The 21,606-nt window shown below is 54.0% G+C and overlaps 2 protein-coding genes and 1 long non-coding RNA gene across 4 annotated transcripts in view; 2 read left to right on the top strand and 1 right to left on the bottom strand.

The window, feature by feature from the left end:
* Positions 1-8,876, top strand: part of COPZ1 (COPI coat complex subunit zeta 1) — a 40,325-nt gene extending 31,449 nt beyond the window's left edge. For both annotated transcript variants that reach the window (XM_054696684.1, XM_037514903.2), the window contains 8 exons: positions 784-852; positions 2,438-2,519; positions 3,121-3,212; positions 4,870-4,925; positions 6,202-6,279; positions 6,431-6,482; positions 7,628-7,666; positions 8,466-8,876. In XM_054696684.1, the coding sequence (XP_054552659.1) occupies positions 784-852; positions 2,438-2,519; positions 3,121-3,212; positions 4,870-4,925; positions 6,202-6,279; positions 6,431-6,482; positions 7,628-7,666; positions 8,466-8,513 (516 nt within the window). In that variant the 3' untranslated portion in view covers positions 8,514-8,876. The remainder of the gene's footprint in view (positions 1-783; positions 853-2,437; positions 2,520-3,120; positions 3,213-4,869; positions 4,926-6,201; positions 6,280-6,430; positions 6,483-7,627; positions 7,667-8,465) is intronic.
* Positions 8,877-10,330: 1,454 nt separating this feature from the next.
* LOC129146012 (uncharacterized) lies at positions 10,331-21,152 on the top strand. Its single transcript, XR_008552314.1, has 3 exons — positions 10,331-10,662; positions 18,613-18,712; positions 20,810-21,152. It is a non-coding gene; the product is annotated as an uncharacterized LOC129146012 (long non-coding RNA).
* GPR84 (G protein-coupled receptor 84) lies at positions 19,184-20,382 on the bottom strand. The gene has a single exon (XM_037514904.1). It carries the CDS (start codon positions 20,380-20,382, stop codon positions 19,192-19,194), a length of 1,191 nt encoding a protein of 396 aa, XP_037370801.1. The 3' UTR covers positions 19,184-19,191.
* Positions 21,153-21,606: the final 454 nt, after the last annotated feature.

Below are 21,606 nucleotides of genomic sequence, written 5' to 3' on the forward strand. Positions count from 1 at the left end.
TCCTAGAAGTTGCAGGAGAACTTTTTTGCTTTGTCGTTGTTTGTGTGTAAGTGTAACCACTGAGGCTCAGCTCAGCCAGTATCCTTGAAGTTCCATTTGTGGTAGAAAAAGAAATTCAGGTTAGTGTTTGTCTGTGAGCTAAGTGGTGGCACTGGGGGTGTAGCCGAGGAATGAGGATCGTGGGGAAATCTTGGGAAAGGGATGTCTCGCTGGGCTGCATTCAGAATTGGGGGGGGGGTGTGTGCCGCGCAGCCACACTCTCGCATGCTCATTTCCTGCTGCTCAGAGTGTGGGTGCTTCAGAGAAGGCTGGCTTTATGTCTCCGCACTGCCACTGCATTGGGATTGCAGAAACTTCCAAGTACACTGGGGCATTCAACCCTATTTTCAAATGGCCTCGCGCAGTGCCTATTAATGAATCTGGTCATGTTCCATCCCCACCTGCTTGGGAGATCAGAGAGGGAGGGTAATTTGGAAAATAACTGTAGCATAATATTTAATATTTGGAAATAACAGCAGGACTGCTCTGGGCCTCTGTATGAGCCAGGCTCAGAGAACTGATGCTGCTTTGCAGTCCTTTGTGGAACGCCCCCTTCCTCCATTCAGTTCCCACCATGTGGTCATTTTCAGTGGGAAATGCCAAAATCTAAACAGGTGGGGCTAGGGGACATGTACAGAGTCCCCTCTGCGTCCCCTTGCACCCTCAGTGGGACTAGGGGCAGGTATCTGAGGCGCCAGGTGACAGCAGCCTTCAGGACTGAAGGGTTTTTTCTTGTCTCTTCAGGAGCCCTCCCTGTACACTGTCAAAGCCATCCTGATTCTGGACAATGATGGAGATCGACTGTTTGCCAAGGTGAGAGCCCCTTTCAAATTAGGAGCAAGACAAGACTTACTCAGAGGTCCCTTAGTATTGTGATCTTGAGAATTCTTCTGTCCCCATGACCATTTCAGATAAAACTTAACCTGCTCCGTCTCTTAGTGGCCCTGCTTCCCTGCTTTGATCTCCTGCGTTATCAGCATCACAGCAGAGAAAAGCTCAGGAACGTTGCTTTCTGAACAAAGCAGCGTCTAGATGTGAGAAGCGGCCTGGCCTGCCCACCCCCATCCTCCCTGTCCCCTTTCCCTCCCACCTTGTCACCCAGCCCGGGTTTCCCCAGGGAATTCTCTTGCAGTTCCAGGCTTCCAGCCCCAGCTTTGCAGTCACCACCAATTTCTCCTGACTTCCCCAGTGTGATGTTTCTAACTTTGGATCCATTGAAAGAGAGGAGAAAGGACACCCCTTCTCCTCTCCTGCTGTATGCTCCCCCTCCTCTGGAGATTTTTTTCTGTCCCTGGTGTATTAACTCCGAGTGAGCATAGCATAAATCAATCAGCAGGTAGAGATTAGTTTAGAATTCACCAGCTGTTCCTCCCTGTAATTGGATGTAACTATGCAGGACACCTTTTGAAACAGTTATCCAGTTACTAAATGCCAGACCTGTCATAGGTCTTCAGCTGACTGCGACGGATTAGCCCCTAAAGAGCAGAGCCATTTAGCAGCCCGCATCTCCGCCCCCTTGCCAGGGAGAGCCCGGGAGTATGCTCAGCAATGCACTGGTTGCCTCCTGCTTCTTTCAGTGTGTAGAAAGGAAAGCTAAGATGTGAGAAAGCCTATGGTAGCTTTGCCTTTTTTTTCCCCCAAAGATTTATTTATTTATGCATACAAGAGCTGGGGTGCAGGCCATAGATGCGGGGGAGGGGGGCCGCAGGGTGAGAGGACTCACCAGAGACAGACTGGGGAACAGAACAGGTGGACTGACTGAAATGCACTGCTGAGGGGAGCAGCGGGCGAGACAGGAGAGGTCTGCTTCGCCATATGGATTGCTCCCTGGCCGGCCAGCGATCGTACTTGTGCTGCAGAGGCTGTGGATTGCTTCATAGTGCGGTGCTTAACCCCTTGCGCCACCAGAAAGGCCCCCGCTTTCCCTTTCTTTAGAGGAGGTTTTTGCGGCCTTTTCCTATTCTTCAACACAATCCAGTGAATGAGGATCTGAAAGAAGTGTTCTGGCTGCTAGTTAGTGCCTTTTGTGTTCTTCACCACTGCACCCTGACGTGGGGAAGCTCCTGGAGGCCCTTGAGAAGCCTCACTCTCCTAGAGGGCGCACAGAGTCAGAGCCTCGTTACAAGGCGTGCAGGCCTCGGCCTTCACAGTTTTAGAACTCCGAGGTGGAGTTGCTTCTAGCAGGGGCCTTTCAACTCTTCTTTGGGTGGGGGGTGGGGTGGGGATATTCTACTGCTCAGCGCCCATTCCCTGCCTCGACAGTTCTTCCTTCATGTTAGTATTTCTCTCTCACCCCTTGCCTTGAAGGAGAGAGGCAAAGATCCAGGGCAAAACGGTCGCTAATCATTCTGGGCTCCGGGCTCTAATGACGGAACCCATCTCTTTTCCCTCTGACCAGTACTATGACGACACCTATCCCAGTGTCAAGGAGCAAAAGGCCTTTGAGAAGAACATTTTCAACAAGACCCATCGGACTGACAGTATGTCGTTTTCCTTTCACCGTTCCCTGTGTTGAGGGAGAGGGTGGAGCAGGACTGCAGAGAGAGGATAAAATGACTGCCTCCTTTTTCTCTTTTTTCCTCCTCCCCTCATATAATAAACTCTTCAGAAATGTAATGGGGAGGTGAGTGTACCTCACGCGGGAATACCGTGCTGGAAGGTTGGCTGTTAGCTACCTGTCTAGTCCCTGGATTTATGAGCCTCACTTGACAAATTTAACTGCAGCTCTGCTTATTGTACCGCATCCATTAGGGCAGGTAAATGGAAGTCTGTAAAGGTGACCGCTCTGCATTTTCACCTCCGAAGGATCGACTAGTATCCTGTCTCATACACAAGGAGGGAAATAAGGATAGTGGGGGGGAGGGTGGTTAGAAGAGAAGATGCATTTAGACTTCGCCAAGTAGATACTTCTGCCTCCACTCAGAAAGATAAAGTAGGTCAACTTCTGTCTTGGGGGGTCATCATGACCTACCTGACCTCAGCCCAAAACAGCTAGATAACCCGGAGTTCATGGCAACTCCTCTGTCCTCCTTCCTTGTGTCAGGCTACCCATTTTTCCTCCTTTTGTGCCCCCCACTCCAGGTGAAATTGCCCTCCTGGAAGGCCTGACAGTGGTCTACAAAAGCAGTATTGATCTCTATTTCTACGTGATTGGCAGCTCCTATGAAAATGAGGTGAGACTCTCTACCCTTTGCTCTTTCTGACCCTCCCTCCTAAACCACAGGCAAGACACAGTTACTGGTTCTGGCCATGGGGCTATGATGGCCCTCCGGCTTCTGCCCAGGCTAATGATGGCAGAGATCCCTGCGGCCTCACAAACATGACCTAGTGATGAATCAGCCTGGAATGGGAAGTTTTTTCCCCAGACCTATCTTACATCTCAATGCAGGAATCATCACGTATGTTTTAATACTTATTAATATAGATTATCAGTGACCTTCCCTGGATGGTGGTTTTTTGTTTTCAGAATTTTTTTTTTAAGATTTACTTATTTATGTGTAGAAGAACTGAGGTGTAGGCTAGGGGCATGGGTGGGGGGGGGCGGTGAGAGGATTCCCCAGAGACAGAGTGGGGAACAGAACAGGCAGATTGACCAAAGTACACTGCTGAGGGGAGCAGCAGGCGAGACAGGAGAGGTCTGTGCCATGTGGGTTGCTCCCTGGCTAGCTGGGGTTCGAACTGGGTGATTTAGTGACTGGCAATAGCTTGATAGTGCTGATGCTTAACCCCTGTGCCACCAGGGAGGCCAGCATTCTAGGTCTTGTTGAAGCCACAGTCTGCATCACTTGAGAAGACTGGGGTGTAGTCTTAATCTGCATCCTATAGGCAGGAAAAGCTGTTTACTTCAGGTAGCAAACTTCTAGGACAGTAGATAACTAAAAATAAGCCCCCATGTAATTTTTGGCAAAAGTACAAGTTAGAGGGAACCAGCTCTCACTGGACTGTTGTAATTGCTGTAAGTGCTTTGTAAAGTACCCTGCTGTTTAAACCTCACAGCACTTTGGTGAACTGTAGACATTAGTGCCCTTGTTTCACAGATGAGGAAACGAACCATATGAACTAACTTGTATGTGACCACTGTTGAACCACAGAAGTAGTAGTTTTGGGCCTCCTTGGTGGCCTAGGCGTTAAGTCTCACCGCTATCACCTCCGTGGCCGGAGCTGGATCACTGGCCAGGAGGCTGACCCTCATGGCACAGCAGACCTCTCCTGTCTCACCCGCTGCTCCCCTCAGCAGTGTATTTTAGTAGATCCGCCTTTTCTACTCCCCACTCTGTCTCTGGTGAATCCTCTACCCCCCTGCATCTCTGGCCTACACCCCAGTTCTTCTATGCAAAACAAAATAAAATCTTTTTTTAAAAAACAAAAAAACAAAAGTTGTAGTTTCATGTAGCTCAACTAATGATTTTCCCAGGGTTGGGTGACACCTCTAGGAAAATGGCTCAGTGGGGTTAAGCTCGGATCTGTCTGGCTCCAAAGCCCATGTTCTTTCCACTAACTCTTTGACCTCAGCTATTACTTGGTTAATGATTTCTCTACCTAAGACACCAGATAACACATACACAGTTGGCAAAAACGTAGAGGACTAAGACAGGAAAGTTCTGTTTGAACAGTGGCCAGAGACCTCAAATTGTGGGATCACATAGCAGCATTTATTTATATGAGAAACCACAGGTCCTCTTCCTGTTTCACTCTCGCTTCTACCTTAAGTTTTTGGTCCTTTGTGAAAGCCTGTGTCTCTGATGTTTAATGAATGATAGGGTTTTATTCTCAGGTGGCAGCTTTCAGGGCCTTGAACCTTACCTATGTGCTACTTCTGTCTCCCAACAGTTAATGCTCATGGCTGTTCTGAACTGCCTGTTCGACTCATTGAGCCAGATGCTGAGGTGAGCAGGCCATTTCTGGCATCCGTTTGGGAGAAAAGTCACTTCTTCAGACCCAGGGTTGGTAGAGGAATCAGTGGAAGCTTCGGGAGTCAGCTTAGTTTGAGAGGTTGGACTTATAATTTCAGAGTAATTTGCACTGATGGGCAGGATGGGATGGACGCTGTGTCCCTCCAGTGGAATAATTCTCCTAAGGAGAGGAATTGGGAGGGAACAAATCTTCAACTCTCTGTCTGCACTCCTATTCCCCAGTAGGCCTGTCAGACTTCTATGCACCCTGAAGCTGTTTTCCTGGGCTTCATTCTTTACATTAGAGGTTGGGAAAGGGCACGCATAGGGATTGTCCCAGGTGAAATATCATACCTTGGGAGTGCAGGTGGGGTTCTGCTTCTCACCTCAAGCTCTTAGTTTCCCCTTCTATAGAACAGGAAGAATGTGTGTGCCGTTTGTCCTCTCCTCCCCTCCCACCTCCCCATGGAGATGGGCAAAAGAAGAGGTATAAGCTCCTTTTTCTGAAAACATCCAGGGCTCTGAACTCCATTCCCCTAGCAGCTCCCAAGTGAACCCAGTACAGACAGCCATCCGGAGCTGAACAGCAGGCGCTCTCAGCCCCACAAAATCAGCAGGGCGAATGGCTCAGATTTCCTCAGGAAGGGGATGATTTATTTCTTAGCCAGGTGAATGAATAGGCTTCATTTCGGGTGATCTAGTGAAAGTCAAACTGACGGATGTGAGTGGCCACATGCACCAACCACCGGATCTGAGGCTGGTAGATGCGGGTCCTGACTGCTCCCAACTCCCTCATTGGGCTTCTTTTCAAGGCCCAAGCAGAGCTGGTGAGGAAGGGGGAGGCAGACAGTGGAGAGAGGGCTAGAAGGATTACTGGAGCCTGAGTGTGAATAGCGTTTGTACTCAACCTCTTACTCTCCTGCCACCGCCGGGTTGAGTTTTTACTCCGTTTATTTTTTTTCCTTCCCACCGGTATCCATGTTTATGTCACAGCAGCATCATGGCAGGTAGGAAGGAAGCAGTAGCTCTGGATCGTCAACCCTTGAACAGTTAGAAATTGTATTTTTCTCACTCTCCTTCCTGACATTCCTGATTCTTACTCAGCAAATAAAGTATAGGAAAGGATTTAGAGGGAATTAACTAAAAAGTTCTTATTTACTGTATTCTTCCTCCTTGTGGTTCATTAGTCTAGTTTAGGGTCCCCAGTTCAGACGATCTCCTAGGATTTCTTTCACACACAGCTGGTTTTTTTCTTCTCTTGGGGACTCAGGAAAAATGTAGAAAAGCGAGCTCTGCTGGAGAACATGGAAGGGCTCTTCTTGGCCGTGGATGAAATCGTAGATGGAGGGTGAGTTCCTCAGAGCTGCGTAGACCTCCTGTGTCTGGGTGAGGGGGTGGGGTGACTGACCCCTGTACTAAGGTAAGTCGGCCAGGTGGTCAGAGTCCCCACAGTAGGTATCAGGACAGAATGAACGGTGGTCTCTTCTTTGTCTTTGTAGGGTGATCTTAGAGAGCGATCCCCAGCAAGTGGTACATCGAGTGGCATTAAGGGTAAGTAGACTGTGTTCCCCTACATCGCCCCATCTGGTCCCCCTCACAGGCCAGACCTGCTGAGTGCACGGAAGGGTGGGGCTCATAAGATCTATGCAACGTCTTCCCTTTCAAATTTTCATTGTCCCAAAGCAAGCAAAAGGAATATATTTCCTCCTCTTACCTGGTACCGGTGGACAATTCATACATACTAATTGAATCAGTGATTAGATAAAAGGATATTATTAATGGTTCTGAAATTATAAACGGACTTTAGGTCGGTTTATACTTCCGTGGGGATGGATCCTAGTCATTTGAGGCAGAGGAATGTCCTTCTTGTCTTTTACAATCTTACTTAACTGAGGACAACACCTCTCCATTAGGAAGTACTTGCTGGAATTGCAGTCCTCTTTGGTGCTAGTGATATCAGAAAGGGGCGTCCAAGTTAGCCATAGAAGCTTCAAGTCTGCTGGGAAGATAACGGTGGGTACAGAGAGAGCCCACGAGCAAATTGTGGGGGTGTGGAGATGTCAGAGCGTTCATAGATGTCCCGGCTCTGACCTCCACAGAGTGAAATCTCACAGTGCTGGGTAATGGGAAATCTTTTCCCTTAACTGCCTTGGGCTCCATTTGCATAGTTTAATCTTCTCCTCTAACATATGTCTCTATGTGGCAAGAGAGAGCTTCCCCCCTCCCCAAATCAGCTCCCTCCTTCCCCTTCTCAGGCTGCTGTTGCAGCAGTTTATTTCTTCAAATTAACATGCTGCCGTTACCCATCAGGCCTTGCGGGATCCATTAAACTACCTCTGGCTCCCCCTCATCCTTTCCCTAGTGAGATTGATATTCAGGGAAGGTCTTTTGTGACTAGGGAGTCAGGTCCCCACACCAAAGTTGGGGATCAGATAACCTGCTGATTACTTGGAATTAATCTTCTAGAAAGTCTTCATCCCTTAAAATAAAATGACCCAAATAAAATGGATAAAATGACCCTTTTTTGTTCGTAGTCCCTCTGGCCACACAAAATCATGGTTGCAGTGATCCCTGGAAGGAACTAAGAAGTTAGGGCTTCAGTTTAAAAGACCAGAGCTTCCTTTTTCCCTTACTAAACTGCAGTCAGGTCTCACTCCAGCTTTCTCCCCCACTGAATGCTTGTTTCTCTGCTGTAGGGTGAAGATGTGCCCCTTACGGAGCAGACCGTGTCTCAGGTATGGCTGTCTTCCTTTTCCCTCACTAGACGCACTGGCCCCTAAAGAGGCTAGAATAGCATTGCACCCCAACCCTTCAAGTCTGCATGAGACCGGAAACTGAAGACACATATTCTCTGGCTCTCTGTTATTCCAGAAAACTGGGACTTGAGTACAGCCAGATGCCCCCTACTCCACCCCAAATCCTGCCCAGTTTCCTGTGAGCTGTGGTTGTGAGCCTTGCTCTGCACCCTTCAAATCCTCCCTGCCTTATGCCTCATTCAATGATTTATTCCCCAGCAGAGGTTTGCCTTAAGCAGATGGTCCGTGTGTGCACACACATACTCTCTCTCTTCTCTTATTATTCAAATGAGGGCTAAGCTGAAAATACATATTCCAGAAGAGGCAGGTTTTGCAGATCCATCCTGCTACTTTACAGATAGATTTGTTTACTTGATGGGAGGGGAGGGTTAAGGGAGGAATTCTTTTTTCTATCCATGTGGAATCTCACCAACAAGTCCATCTGGATGTGGTACCCCCCTTTTTTTTAAACATGTCCAGTAACCCCCAGTTTTCTTCTTTCCTCCCAGGTATACCTCTTCTCTCTTCATCCCCCCAGTGGATTTGAATTTTTTTGGAATTTCCCAAACTGACAGTCCTCTAGGGCCTTAGAGAGCTTCTTCCCATCCCTCTATCCTTGGGGATTTTCTATTTGCCATTCTTCTAAGGACAGGGAAGGCAAGTGAGGGGAAGGAGAGCCCCTGTCCCCATCCCTGCCCTGCCCCCCAGCAGATCCCTCAATGCCACCCTTGTCCTGCAGGTGCTGCAGTCAGCCAAAGAACAGATCAAGTGGTCGCTCCTTCGGTGAAGACCCCATTGTTCCTGGCTCCTCACCCCTCAAAAAATCCACATGTCTGCTGTGACTTCTCATCTAGTCCCCCAACTGATGCTCTCAGGGTCATCTCGGGGATCACAAGAGATCCTTCAACCTCCATTCTGTTTGTGGTTGCCCCCCGCCCTCCTTACCCATATCCTTCTCCCTCTTTTTTGCCGTTCTGGGAGTAAAGCTCCCAGCAGATTTGTACAGAGAGCCGGGGAAGCACCCGCTTTCTAGGAAGGAGCATGGACTATGCTCCAGGCACTCCTGCCCCTCCTCCCCCGCCCCACATTTGCCCCTCAACTTCTGTGCCCTTTGCTGCAGCTATACTTCAGATCAAAGCAGAAGAAAGAATGTGCTGAGTGTTTTCCTCCCTTGCCTTTAGGCCTTCATCCCAGCAGCCCATATGTCCATCCAGGGGAGGGCGAGAGAATTCTCTCCATAGAGAGAGAGTGGGGGTGGGGGGAAGAGGTATATCCAGCCCCAGCTGCAGCCCTACTTCTGGCTTCAGCTTTTTCTGTACTTCCGTCTTACTGTCCTATTTTCCAGCCTTGGAAAAGATTGGGAAGAGCTCATAGGCAGGGGACAGGGTGGAGCAAGCAGTGATTTAAAGTACTGGAGAGGACTTGTGAGTTCTGTGTTTCAGTCCCAGCTGCATTGTGTACCCCGGTCCTGGCTCCTGGCTTCAGAACTGCTGTGGCTCCTCGCGGGAGTGTCTGTCTCTTGGTCTGCTACCTTAACTCTCCACCTTGACTCTCCATGGGATCTTGGCTTGGCTTGTCCTTTCTGTACCCTGGAGCCAAGCCAGTCACTGAACTAAAACTCCATTCTAGTCTTGGAAAGAAGAGTTTCTGCTCAGAACTGGGGAGGGGGTGGAATTTATGACTTGGACCTCTGGGCTCCCTCAGTCCCCTTGGCTCCCCCACATGCATTTCACTCCTCTGCCTCGGGTCTGCAGTCTGCTGCTTAACCCTGTCCTCCCGCTGCCTCAGCCTTGCATCCAGGCGGTAGGCCCCGGCTTTTCCTCTCCCTCGGTCATGAGAGAGGTGCCTTTTTCCAGAAAACCTTTGAGGTTTGGCTTTCCCCTGGAAGATGGAGGAGAGAACACTCACCCTTTGAACCCAGACCTTCCCACAAAAATGCCTCAAAAAACCTTCCTGAGACTTAAGCGTTCTGCCCTACCCGATACGTGCCAGTTCTCCAAGACCGAAGGTGGGGTGGGTGGATGCTGGGCACATTCGAGGGGGCGTTTTTTGTGGAAGGGTTGTGTGGAGTCAGGAGATCGCCACCGTCATGTACTGCTCTGTGCAAAGAGGAATAAAACAGATTTCTTTTTCCAAACTGCCTTTGTGTGGTGTTTCTGTTCCTCTTCCTCTCTTTTTGGCAGCTGCTCCTATTCCTCTCCCCCCTCCACCCCATCTTATAATATTTCTTTCCTCCTACCTCAGAGACTCCCCCAAATCCCTAATTTACGGGGCTGTTTGCCTCCTTGGCATCTCTCCGTCCTGCGCCTGGAAATTGGCGCCAGGGGTGGGGTGGGGATGGTATTTTCTCAGTGGGAGTCCCGGGGAACTGAGTTCTCCCCCCATCAGCCCCAGAGCCAGCTGCCTGCTCCCGCCTCAGCCATTAGTAACCCAGAGCCGCGCACCTGCGTGGGGCTCTCCTCCAGCCCCTGCCCCCTTGCTGCACCTCCCACTCCTGCTCTGAAATGGCGCTGAGCGGGTTATTTATCGGAGCCAGCGCTGCTCCAGAAGGTCAGGACGGTGGTGTAAATAACCTCTTCTCGCCATTTTCCCGTCCCTCCAGAGCCTGCTCCCCTCCCCCCTCCACCTTTATTCGCACAAATGAATGTGGCTGGGCTGGCGCAGAGCCTGGCCCTGCATCTTAATGGGGCGGTGAGCTCACAAGATGGATTTAGCTGGGGGTTTTATGGTTGCCGCGGCGACAGAATGCTTTGGTTTTCTTTCCCCCTTCCTCTGCAGGATTCTGAGGAGGGGCAAGTGTGGGGAGCCCTCCTCTGCACGGCCATGGGCAGGGGGGCCTCGGCCACCTCTACTGCTCGTGAGATGGGCCTGCGATGGCAGGATTAAGCAAGGGAGACCGCAGCAGGGCCTCAGATGGGGAAGGTCGGGCAAGGAAGGTAACAGGAGTGGGAGGAGCCTCTCCATCTAGGCCGAAACCGACAGCGGTCCAGGCCTGCCTAGGCTGCTCTGAGAACCCGGCTATTAAGTTCTCAACTATGGGCATCAGTGCCTGGGAGTCCCCCTCAGCAGACAGACAGGAAAAAAACCGCCTGGGTGTGTCCCCTGCAGTCAAGGCCAGGTGTCAGCGTTTGCCTGTCTGCAGTGTCCAGTTTGACCATCCTGATCTTCCTGCTCATCCTCCAGCACTGACTGGGGACAGTGGGGGTGGCTGTGGGTCAGCAAAAGGATTAGGGGTGCTGATCAGTGGTGGTGTGGAGAATGCAGTTCTATCCGGTTCTCAGATCTGGAATTCTCTGAGCCTGTTCTCCCAGGCTGGCCGGATTGGAACCTGTGCAGCTGCTTCTGTTTCCCACCAGGAATGGAACTCGGGTACCCCGGCGTTCCCAGCCCTCCGGCCAGCAGTGTTCTCTCAGGACCCCAAGCAAACACATCCAGCACTGCTTGGAGCAAAGACTGGGGCGCAGAGCCTGGTACTCCCTCCCTTGCTCTCTCTCTGACTGGGGCCTCTGTCTGTGAGCCGTTCCCTCTTTCCCAGGGGACTCTGGAAGCCCCTCCTCCCCTCCCCCTTCCTCCCCTCTGGCGGGGAAAGTGACTGCAGCCTGCCTGAACAGTGCCAGACACCTGCCTGCCAGATGTGGCGATTCCCCATCCTTCTCTCCCCCCTTCCCCAATGTCTATCCTTTCCCCACCCCACTGAGCTCTGGCAGAGGGAGCCCCCCCACAGGGTGATTTAGTGCTTCAGGCCCTCTTCCTCAAGTGCTCCCCTCCAGCTCCTCTCCCTCCCCTAGTGTTCCTGCTCCCCCTGTCCCCCACCAGTTCCCGCGACAGAGGCCTTCTTGGCACGGCCTCCTCCCACTCCCTCCCTGGGGTGCTGACTTGTTTAGGCCCCAGCTCCTAGACTGGAGAATGAACGGGTGGGGCAGAGGTGCTTGGCCTCTGCTTCCCCCATGGGAGCGTCCATCGGCAGGACTGAGGACAGCACAGTCCGAGCTGATTTCATTTCCTGGGGGCGGAGAAGAGGGTAGGTGGGGGCAAGTGGAGGGAGCCTGCGCCTGCGCTCTGACAGGAGACAGCAGAAGAGAAAGGTGTAGGAGACCCTCCCTCCCGTGTAGGTGAGGGCCCCAGACTGGTGATGGCCTGGCGCCCAGGGCATCTTTGTTTTTCTGGCTGGGTCTCCAAATCTTGTTTCTGGGTCTGTGGCTCAGTGTCTGACACAGGTGCCCTTCAGCTCCTCCCCTTCGGACTGACCCAAAACATGCTCGAAAGGAAACTTGAGGCCTTACTCTTTTCTCTTTGGTGTTTACCCTTCGGTGTCTTTTCTCTATTAATGTCTCTTCCTTCCCACTTCGCCCCTCCTCCCCAAGTCCAGTTTCTCTCCTGGTCCCCTGGCTTCCGCCACCACCCCCCACCATCCCATCTCGTAACACAGAACATAGGACCCCAGACCACCAGCCTCTTCCCTCCTCACGCCTCCATGCAGCCCGACTGTCCGCCTTGGTCAGAGGGCTTGGGAGTGAGGTAGGGGATGGCTTGGCCAAAGAGCCATGGCGGCAGAACAGATGGGAAGGCCAAGAGAGTAGGAGTGGGGGAGGAGGTGTGGGACCGGAAGCTGGAAAGAGAAGCACAATGAGAGGGGGAAAGTGACTGAGAGACAAAGAGGCTATAGCGGGAAGCAGAAAGCCGGGATAACAAACTGGGAGAGTGAGGGAACCGCTGCAAAGAGAGAAACAAGACTGGGAGCAGAGAAGGAGAATGGAGAGATGGAGACAGGAAAGTCACAGCCAGGGAAGGCATGTGGGGAGGGGCTTGGCATGGGGGAGTCTGGCTCTCCTGGGCTCCCTCCTGCTGATGGGCCATAAATCTTGTGTGTGTGTGTTGTGCGCACGTCTGTGTGCGTGTGTGAGGAATGAGCGTGCAAGGGGCTGTGATGGGGATAGAGAATATTCCCACAATGTTATTATTCTCCATTTCTTGCAGCTGCCTCCTTCTTGAGGCAACCCACACCAAACCCCTCTCCCAGGACTCCTGGTGCTGGGGACCAGCCCCTGGGATGTCCATATCTCAGGAATCCTGGCTTTCTCACTTGGAATGCAGACCTGCCGGAATGCGCAGTCAGGATCTGCGGAATCAGGAGGCCCCAGCCCCTCGCTGCCCACCCCCATGCCTGCTCCCCAGCTGCTCCTGTCCATCTTCTCCTCCCACTCTGCTTGCATCTCTCCCTCCTCCACATTGACCCCTCCCCCAGCCTCTGACCCTCAGCCGCCTGGGGCCTGGGTTGGAGGGGAGACAAAGACAGGATTTATCATCAGGATAGAGAAGCAGTCAGAGACCAGGGCTGAGGGCAGTGGCTGACCTCCCTGGACAGGAGGGAGTGTTTGGCCAGATGCTGTGAGACTGGAAGCCCGGGTTCCTGGGCTCCTCTCACAACCCCCACCTTTTCCCACTGCACCCTTGCTCTCTCCCTGGTACCCGAGGGTTCAGTAAACAGAGGATGCCCTCCAGGAGATTTAGGCCTCTGAAGGAAAACCTGGGAGGAGGGAAGAGAAGACATTGATGACTTGGAGTCACTCTCTTATGGATACTGAAGGAGGATTTAGACCCAGGGAGCATTCAGGTATCAGTTGCTGCCAAGACTAGAAAGGAGCTCAGGATTAGCAGCGCAACAGAGGAGGTGAAGAGGGACTTCTCAAAAAAGGGCTTGACCACCAGTGGAGATGGAGATCAGGGTGCTTATGGGTCCTGAGAGACAGGAAATACAGTCTCACCCGGAAGACAAGGAAGGAATGGAATTCCCCAGGGTAACGCCTCCAGCGCCTCTGAGAAGGCCTTCTTGCCTGAGCCCCCAGCGCCTCCTGAGAAGTCTGAGGAACTGGACCCTGCCTTTACAGTAAATTGACTATTGGCCTGAAGTTGCCTCTACTCAGCAGGCAGGGTGTGGTGCTCAAGGAGAGGGAACGGTGCGATCTAGGAGTTTCCGAGAAACTAGACCATCTATCTTTTGGTGGACAGCTCCTGCTGCTTCCCTAGCGGCCTCCGAGGCCTGCTGGCCCCTCCAGCATCTCCGTGTGTGCCAGAGGCCTCCACAAGCCCAGCTCGGAAGCTCTGGCGTTCCTCCCATCGCCTAGCCCCCAACCCCCGCTCCCTGCCTTCACCTTATCGTCCTGGGACAAGGCTGCTAGAGTTACTTCCCAGCGAGAAGAGGGTGGAGGGAAGAGAAACTGAGGCAGCTGGGAGCTTCCAGTCTCCCCAGTCTCTCACCACAATCCCGCAGCCCAGTCCCACCCTGGAGTCCTTGCTGAGACCTTGGAATTTTCCTTTTAAGCTTCTACAAGGTGAAGCCATCCCCTCAATGCCTGATGGAAAGCCAACAGCTGGAAATTTCAGTGGGAAAGGGTGCTAGATTAGGAGGAGAAACGGGGAGAGGACAAAAGAATGGGGTGAGGGCGGGCAGCACTGTAAGGAAAAAACAGGAAAAGGGAGAAGAGAGCATCTTGGTTTTCCTCCCCCCCTCCCCCCAATTGAGAAGGCAGATTTACAGCCTTGGTTTGGGGAGGGTGGGGGGGTGAGCATAAGGAAGACAGATCTGCAGTTCTGCCCTCTGAGTGTCTGGGTACTTAGCTTTAACTCCCCCATTAGCATCAATCCCCATCTTGCTGCCCATCCGTCTTCTGACATCAGCTCCTTCCCCCAGTGCAGCCCAGGCTTTCTGACCCTAAGTAGCTCTTAAAGGGCCAGTCGAGACCCTTCGCCCCTCCCTTCTCCCACAACAGGCAGCGGTTTAGTGTGTGTGAGTGTGTGTGGGGTAGTGTCCACGCATGCACTGTGGCCGGCCTGTTTAAGGCCTTAGTGAACGGTGGGCACAGTATGTTGGGGGTGCGGCTCTTCCCCAGTTCTCTGTTCTCTTTAGACCACCTTTATATCCTAGCCCCCCCATCTTTGTTCACCACTTACCCAAGCCCAGGCTACGGTAGACTGAGCTGGGGGTCACAGCTAGGCTCTTACAGCTGAGGGCTGGAGAAAGCATGTGGATCTGGGAGCAGAGCCTCTCCCCCTCCCTCACTTCCTGGAGGCCCAGGGCAAGGAGTATGGAGAACCATTGGCTGTTTTCAATTCACAGGCAGCAGTGGGGGTGGACAGGTTGGTGGGCTGAGACTCCTAGGAGATGCCCAGAGCCCCGCGTTCCCAGCCTCCTTTCCCAGAGGCCTGGGCCAGGCCGAGGGCTCTGGCGGGTGGGGCATTTGAAATAGTTCTCGCCTGCGAGGGAGGTGACCTCCCAGAGCAACCTGCCTCTGAATTTCCTGGCTCCTCTTCCCTATTCCTCAGCAACTGAACTTAGGGGGGTAAAGGGGAAACCGACTTCTCCCTATTTCTCTTCATCTGCAGAAATACCTAACTGCACTCCAGGGGTTATAAGAATGCCAGGATGTTTGGAAAGTTCCTCCCCCACCTGCCTCCAATCCTTTCTGCTGCAGAACTGCAGTCCTCTGAGGGCCTCTCTAGAAGCAAACTCTTCCTGGTATTCGAAACCCATTCCCGGCCTCCCTCAGTGCTCCCTTCTCTGGCTCGGGATGAGAGGGAATTGGTGGGTGGGGGGCCTTGTGAAAGTGGCCACACTAAAAATAGGAGCCCCCAGCTGCACACCCCACCTCGGCCCCTTATTTATCACCTTCTAAACTTTACTCTCAAAGAAAGCATAAATATTCCTAATTCCTGAAGGCCAGCCCTGAAGTCATAAATTTAGCTGGGGGAGATGGGCGAGGGGGAGGAGTGAGGCGCAGGGAATGGGGATCCTGCTGCGGCCTCGAGGAAGGAGATGGTCTCCCCAGGAAGGCACCTGCCTGTCCTCATGGTCGTCTACTTTTTTAAAGGTTGATTTATTTATGCACACAAGACCTGGGGTACAGGCCAGAGATGCATGTGTGAGAGAGAGGATTCACCAGAAAGAGGATTCACCAGAGAGAGAGCGGGGAACAGAACAGGCGGATCTCCTGAAATACACTGCTGAGGGGAGCAGCGGGCGAGACAGGAGAGGTCTGCCGCACCATGTGGGTAGCTCCCTGGCCGGGGATCGAACTCGCACTGCAGAGGCTGGGGATTGCTTCATAGTGCGGTGCTTAAACCCTTGCACCACCAGGGAGGCCCTCATGGTCTTCTTTGAGAGTAGTTTGTCTCAATAGTCCCTTTCCTCACTGCACACACAGGCCTGCCTCCATGACTCCGGTCTCCCTGGCAGTACCCAGCGCTCTCGCGCCCTGAGCCTCCCTCCCCTCTCCAGCGGGCCTTTGGCTAGTCCTGGCTCCTCCGAGCCTCTCTCTCAGAGCCATTGTCTGTGGAGGAAATGTCCCTCTCACTCTGTGAGGTCTGAGAGTCAGCCGCGCCCGGCTCCCCAGCCCACCTGCTCCCCGCAGCGCGCCCCTCCGGCCTCCTCCTGCCTCCCTCAGTCTCGTCAGCCTTTTCCTTCACCCCTTTCCACCCTGCCCGCCCTCCGCTCTTCAGCGCAAGGTCCTCTCTCCCTCGGCAACCTCCCCGTCTCTCCCCACTGCACCCCATCCCTGCCCCCCAGATTCCTCGCCACGTTACCCCTCACACTCCCCTCAGCTCAGTTCCCGTCACCACCGCACCCCACCTCCCCCCCCCGCCCCCCGGGAGGAAGAGAAGGGAGGGGTGGAGGAACAGGTAGCGGGAGCGCAGCTCCTGAGGGGAGGGGGAGAAAGCGGAGAAAGCAGGGGAGAGGGAGACGGCCCCGGCGCCGAGGGGAGGGGCATCCCCGCTCCCCAACGGCGCCCCCTTCCTGCAGCCACCGAGCCATAAATCAGGGCCCCGGCGCCTTGGCCAATGGTAGAGCGACTCGTAAATCGGCCTGTCAAGCTCAGCCAATGAGCGGCGGCGTTAAATCAAGTCCTGTCAGCGCTGGGCCAATGAAAGGCCCTGGGCTGACCATAAATCTGCCGGGAGGAGACAGCGAGGGAGAGAGAGAGAGTGCGCGCGAGCGAGAGCGGCGCGGGCGGGGGCGCGGGCGGGGGCGCGGGCGGGGGCGCGGGCGGGGGCGCGGGCGGGGGCGCGGGCGGGGGCGCGGGCGGGGGCGCGGGCGGGGGCGCGGGCGGGGGCGGGGGCGCGGGGCGCTGAGGAGAAAAAAGGCGCTGGCGGAGGTGCGGGAGATGGAGCCGGCCTCCCCTCCAGGAGAGCCGGACAGATGGGGAGAGACAAAGAGCCACCTGAGAGAGCGTCCGCGGTCGCGCCCGGCCGGGCGGGAGACTGACAGAGATAAAGAGACAAAGAGGCGGACGCGAACCCGAAAAACGCGCGAGCTCGCGCCCTGCGGGATCCGGCGCGGGGCCCCGCGCGTCACGCCCGCCCGCGAGACGGACGCCCGCGAGGGGAGGCGGCCCGGCTAACGCGCCGTCCCCTCAGCCCTGAGGAAAATGAGGGGCGGGGGCGTTTGAGAGGGGAGGGGCTGCTTCGTGGTACGCGCCGTCTCTCAGGTCGCACAGTCCAGGCTCCCTCCGGTGTCCCCCGAGTCATTTTTTCCAGTACCCGATAACTGGAAAGTCCCGCCTGAGGTCTAACCTCAGTCCACATTGCTGTTGGTTGTTTCTTTTCCTACTTGCCAAAGCTTTTGAATTGCCTTCAAGGGACATGAAAAGTGAACCCTTTTAGCGCCTCCCCGGTGGCGCAAGGGGTCAAGCACCGCACTGGGAAGCTGTCCGCAGCCTCTGCAGCGCGAGTTCCATCCCTGGCCGGCCAGGGAGCTACCCACATGGCGTGGCAGACCTCTCCGGTCTCGCCCGCTGCTCCCCTCAGCAGTGTATTTCAGTCAGTCTGCTTGTTCTTGCTCCCCACTCTGTCTCTGGTGAATCCTGTCACCCCCGCCCCACACCTCTGGCCTGTACCCCAGCTCTTGTGTGCATAAATAAATAAATTTTTTAAAAAACTATGTATTTACAGGATTTAGAACAATCCTGGGCGCATGGTAAGAGTGTACCCCACCCCCAACTTTGCACCTGAGGCCCAGAGTCCTGCTGAAGTTCATAGAGCTAATTATCAGAGAACCTGGGCTGGAACCCCGACTGCTTGCTCCCAGGCTGTGTTCCGTTACTGGACCTGCTGTTCACCCACCTGTCTGGGCCTCGCCTCAGTAGCCTCACCTTGACTTAGAGTAGGTTAGGGTGAATTTTGTGGAAGGAGGATACTAAGAAGCACATGTTCCAGGTTGGGCACCTGGAGCCTGAAGTGTGCTGTGAGGCTCTCAGTCCATCCGATGATTCTTCCATCCTTGTCCGAATCTCTCGGAACTTCACTTTTGGTTTTCTCAAGCCGTGGATTTCAGAGCAGCGAGGGGACAGCCTGTAGCTGCGGTGGCACGACTCACGTTCTATCCCCAGGGCCAGCCCAGCAGCCTGACCCCCGCCCCAAAGAAGTAGACAAATAGCTCACGAATAATTAATATCTAATTCATCGGTTTTCTTCCTAAGATTTTGGTGCAGATCCTTGGGTCCCAGCCTCCCTGGCCCTGATCTGGAGGGGGTGGTCTTTTGACTCTTAGTGGGGCTGACGCCGACGCTCCTCAGCAGGAAAGCCAGGAAGGAAATAGAGAACTAGCGTCACCTGGTGGCCACAGGTGTTTCGGGCTTGAGCAGCCGCCTGCACGCGGGTGGCAGCTGTTGGTCAAGTTGGAGGAAGGAAAAGGTTGGGCTCTCCTCAGCCTCGTCCCGGGACCCTCTTATCTACTTTCTGTGCTCTGCTTCCCTCATCTAAAATGGCAAGAAGTGCCCATTCTGGAGGAACAGGGCCCAGGACCCAGGTGAATTATCTCCAACCAGAGTGACCCCTGGCGGCTGGGACTCCTGCCTGCCATTACCTCAGCTAAGCTCAGCCCCTTTCCACAGGGCAAGGAGTCCTTCCTGACCATTCTCTTTGCAAAGTTCAAGGAGCAGAGATCTGGACTTACGGGAGTGGCTCTGAAGGCTGGATCGCAAAGATTTTAAGGTGAAGGAACCTGTTCGTGGGGTTGGGGGTTCCCGGCAGCAGTAGTTAGGAGTAGGGGCCATTTCTGGGAAGTTCTCCTAAGCCAACTCACAGGTTTTACCCCTGGACACCTCTCAGCTGAAGGCTGTGTCCCAGGCACCCACTGTTTCCTGCCCCTGCTCTGCCCTAAGTGCCAGCTCCCCTCAACTATTAGGTGCCAGCTCCAACCACCCCTGCCCTATTTCCTTCTTTCCCAAAGGTCCACACCTGAGCATTAAAAGGATAGAACTCATTTATTAATAAGGTGCACTTTGGGCAACCTAGGGCTAAAACAACAAAAGGACTAGAGAGGCCGGGTTTGGGGGTTTGGGCGGGGGAGGGGAGGGGGAAGGCTGTCTGTGGAAAGGTTCACAGGTTTTCCTTTCGTCTACTACCACATCGGCTGGCCACATTCCTCCTGGGGAAGCCAGTGCTGGATTCTGGTGACTGGGGAGATGCTTCTAACGGAGCCGACGGAAACTCCCGGGCCCTTGTCTTAGGAGGGAGCCGTAGGCTTGGCGGAACTGGCGGTTCATGGCTGCATAGAGCACAGGGTTGATGCAAGCATTGAGCCAGGTGAGGTTGGCAGCAAGCATGTGGGCAACCCGGGGCGCCTGGACCTTGGCATCCAGGATGTTGAGCAGCAAGAAAGGGATGTAGCTGAGGGCAAAACAGAGAAACACAGCAAAACACATCCGAGTCACCTTCCCAAACTCTGACGGAGAGTCCTGAGCTCTGTGGACTCCTCTAGTTGGCTTGGTGTTAGTGGGCGCGCCTTGAGGGCTTTTCTCTGCCGTCTGCTTAGCTTGTTTGCTGTTGTTCTGCCCCTGCACTTCTGCTGAGTCCTCTTCCAGAGTCTTGGTGGTGGCAGCACTGACTGGTTCAGAAGAAATCCCCTCACTGGGCACTCCTGATGCCAGCCCGCTGTCCAGCTCCTGGAAACGACCAGATATGGCCTCATCTGTCCCAGCGACGTGGTTGGAGCGAATGCTTGCCTTGTGCAGCTTGTACTGGTCCAGCGCCTTTGCTGCGCGCTTCACCTGGCGATGGATGAGGCAATAGAAAATGCCCACACTGCTGAGCCCGAGCACAAAGTAGATGCCCATAAGGATGGTGGTGTAGGGCCGGCCTCGGATGCGGTCAAAGCTGCATGTGCAGACTACAGGGACTAAGATATAGACGGACCAGAGGGGGGCAAAGCTGGCCACCCCCACCACCCAGGAGCCCACCAGTGCTAGCACAATCCCCTTGGCGCTGAAAACTCGGGGAAAGAGATTTGGGTGGGCAATGAGGAGATAGCGTCCCAGGGCAATGAGGCAGAGGGTGAGGATGGAGACAGCGTTGGACGTGAAAAGGAGCAGCCCAAAGACCCTGCAGAAGGTGGCGCCCGTGCGCCAGTGCAGGTGGAGGTAGGTGTCCACTGAGAAGGGCTGGAGAAGGGTGCAGTAGAGCAGGTCGGCCAATGTGAGGTTGGCGATGAGCAGGTTGAAGTGGGTACGGAGCTTGGGCTGGATGGCCAAGGCCAGCAGGGTGAGCACGTTGCCCACGGTTCCTGTCACAGTCACCACCACCCCCCAGACGACAGCAACGTAACGATAGCCCACCACAGACTCGTGGTAGCAGGAGAAGCTGGCGTTGGAGATGTTCCACATAATGGAGGCTGAAGAGGAATGGGTAGAAAAAGAAGAGGAAGTCAGATCTGGCCTTGAACTGAAATCCCTTGAATAATTCTGGCTTCCTGGGCACCTGACTGCTCCGGAAGGGCACCAGCCTCCAGAGCCGCACCTGGTCAGTTTCATCTCCAGATCCCCAGTCTCCTCCTGAGGTTGTCTTAGTCATCTCCGTTCTCAAAGACCTTCCCAAGTTCTTATCTAAATATCTCTTAGTGTCATTCTCTCCAAACACCAGGCCTCTTCATTATCCATCCAGATACTCTCAGTAACCCCAGCGCTGTCCATCCTTTCTGTTTCCTTCTCCGACCCCTCAGCCCTCCCCGGAGTGCCCGCTCTCTACTTGGGACGCTGCTGTGGCTGCCCACACATACAGGTCTCAATTCTTTTCTGTTTTACCACCTGGCAGATGAGAAGACAGAGAAAGTCAAAGTGGACCCAGCCCAAAGCGACTCACCTGTCTCCCAAGTTCAATTCTCTCTCCAGTGGAAGAAGTCCAGTTCACTGAAAGAACAGTCCTGGGCACTGAAGCTCCCGGCCGGAGGTACCCTGCTCTCCTGTCTCCTATTATACTAGCCTGAAAGAACAGAAAACTCCTGAGTTACCCAATCGCAGCCACTTCCTCCCTTACCTCCTGAACTACTCATTGAGCTCTGACTGGTGAAAGACTTACCCCAAAGTCATCTCACTTCTTGCTGAGGCCCAAGTTCCATTTCCTTCCGCTCTTTTTGTCAAGAATTGTCAGGAGGGCCTCCCTGGTGGCGCAGCGGTTGAGCGCTGGGCTGCGAAGCTGCCCGCAGCCTCTGCAGCGCCAGTTCGATCCCCGGCCACCGGCGAGGGTCCCACATGGCGCGCAGACCTCTCCTGCCGCCCGCTGCTCCCCTCAGCAGTGTACCTCGGTCCTTCTGCCTGCTCTGCTCCCCGCTCTGGCTCTGGTGAATTCTCTCACCCTCCCGCGCTTCTGACTGTCCCCCCACCCCCAGGTGCTAGCACAATCCCCTTGGTGCTGAAAACTCAGGGAAAGCGATTTGGGTGGGAAGTGTATAAATAAATCCTCAAGGGGCCAAGGGACAGGGCTGAGTTATCCCAGAAGCCTTGGGTTGGTTTGGGAGCAGATCTGAAATGGCACAAGGTCCCATGTGATAGCCCAGCACAGAGGAAAGGAGGCAGATAGGTGCCTTGGGGGAGGAAATTCTATGGGGACTC

Source organism: Talpa occidentalis, unplaced genomic scaffold (genome assembly GCF_014898055.3).
Source record: "Talpa occidentalis isolate TD23 unplaced genomic scaffold, MPIMG_talOcc4v2.1 talOcc4.16, whole genome shotgun sequence".
In the NCBI taxonomy this organism is placed as follows: Eukaryota; Metazoa; Chordata; class Mammalia; order Eulipotyphla; family Talpidae; genus Talpa; species Talpa occidentalis.

Coding starts and splice junctions, on each gene's coding strand:
- GPR84 (XM_037514904.1), bottom strand. CDS start 20,382: ATGTGGAACATCTCCAACGCCAGCTTCTCCTGCTACCACGAGTCTGTG.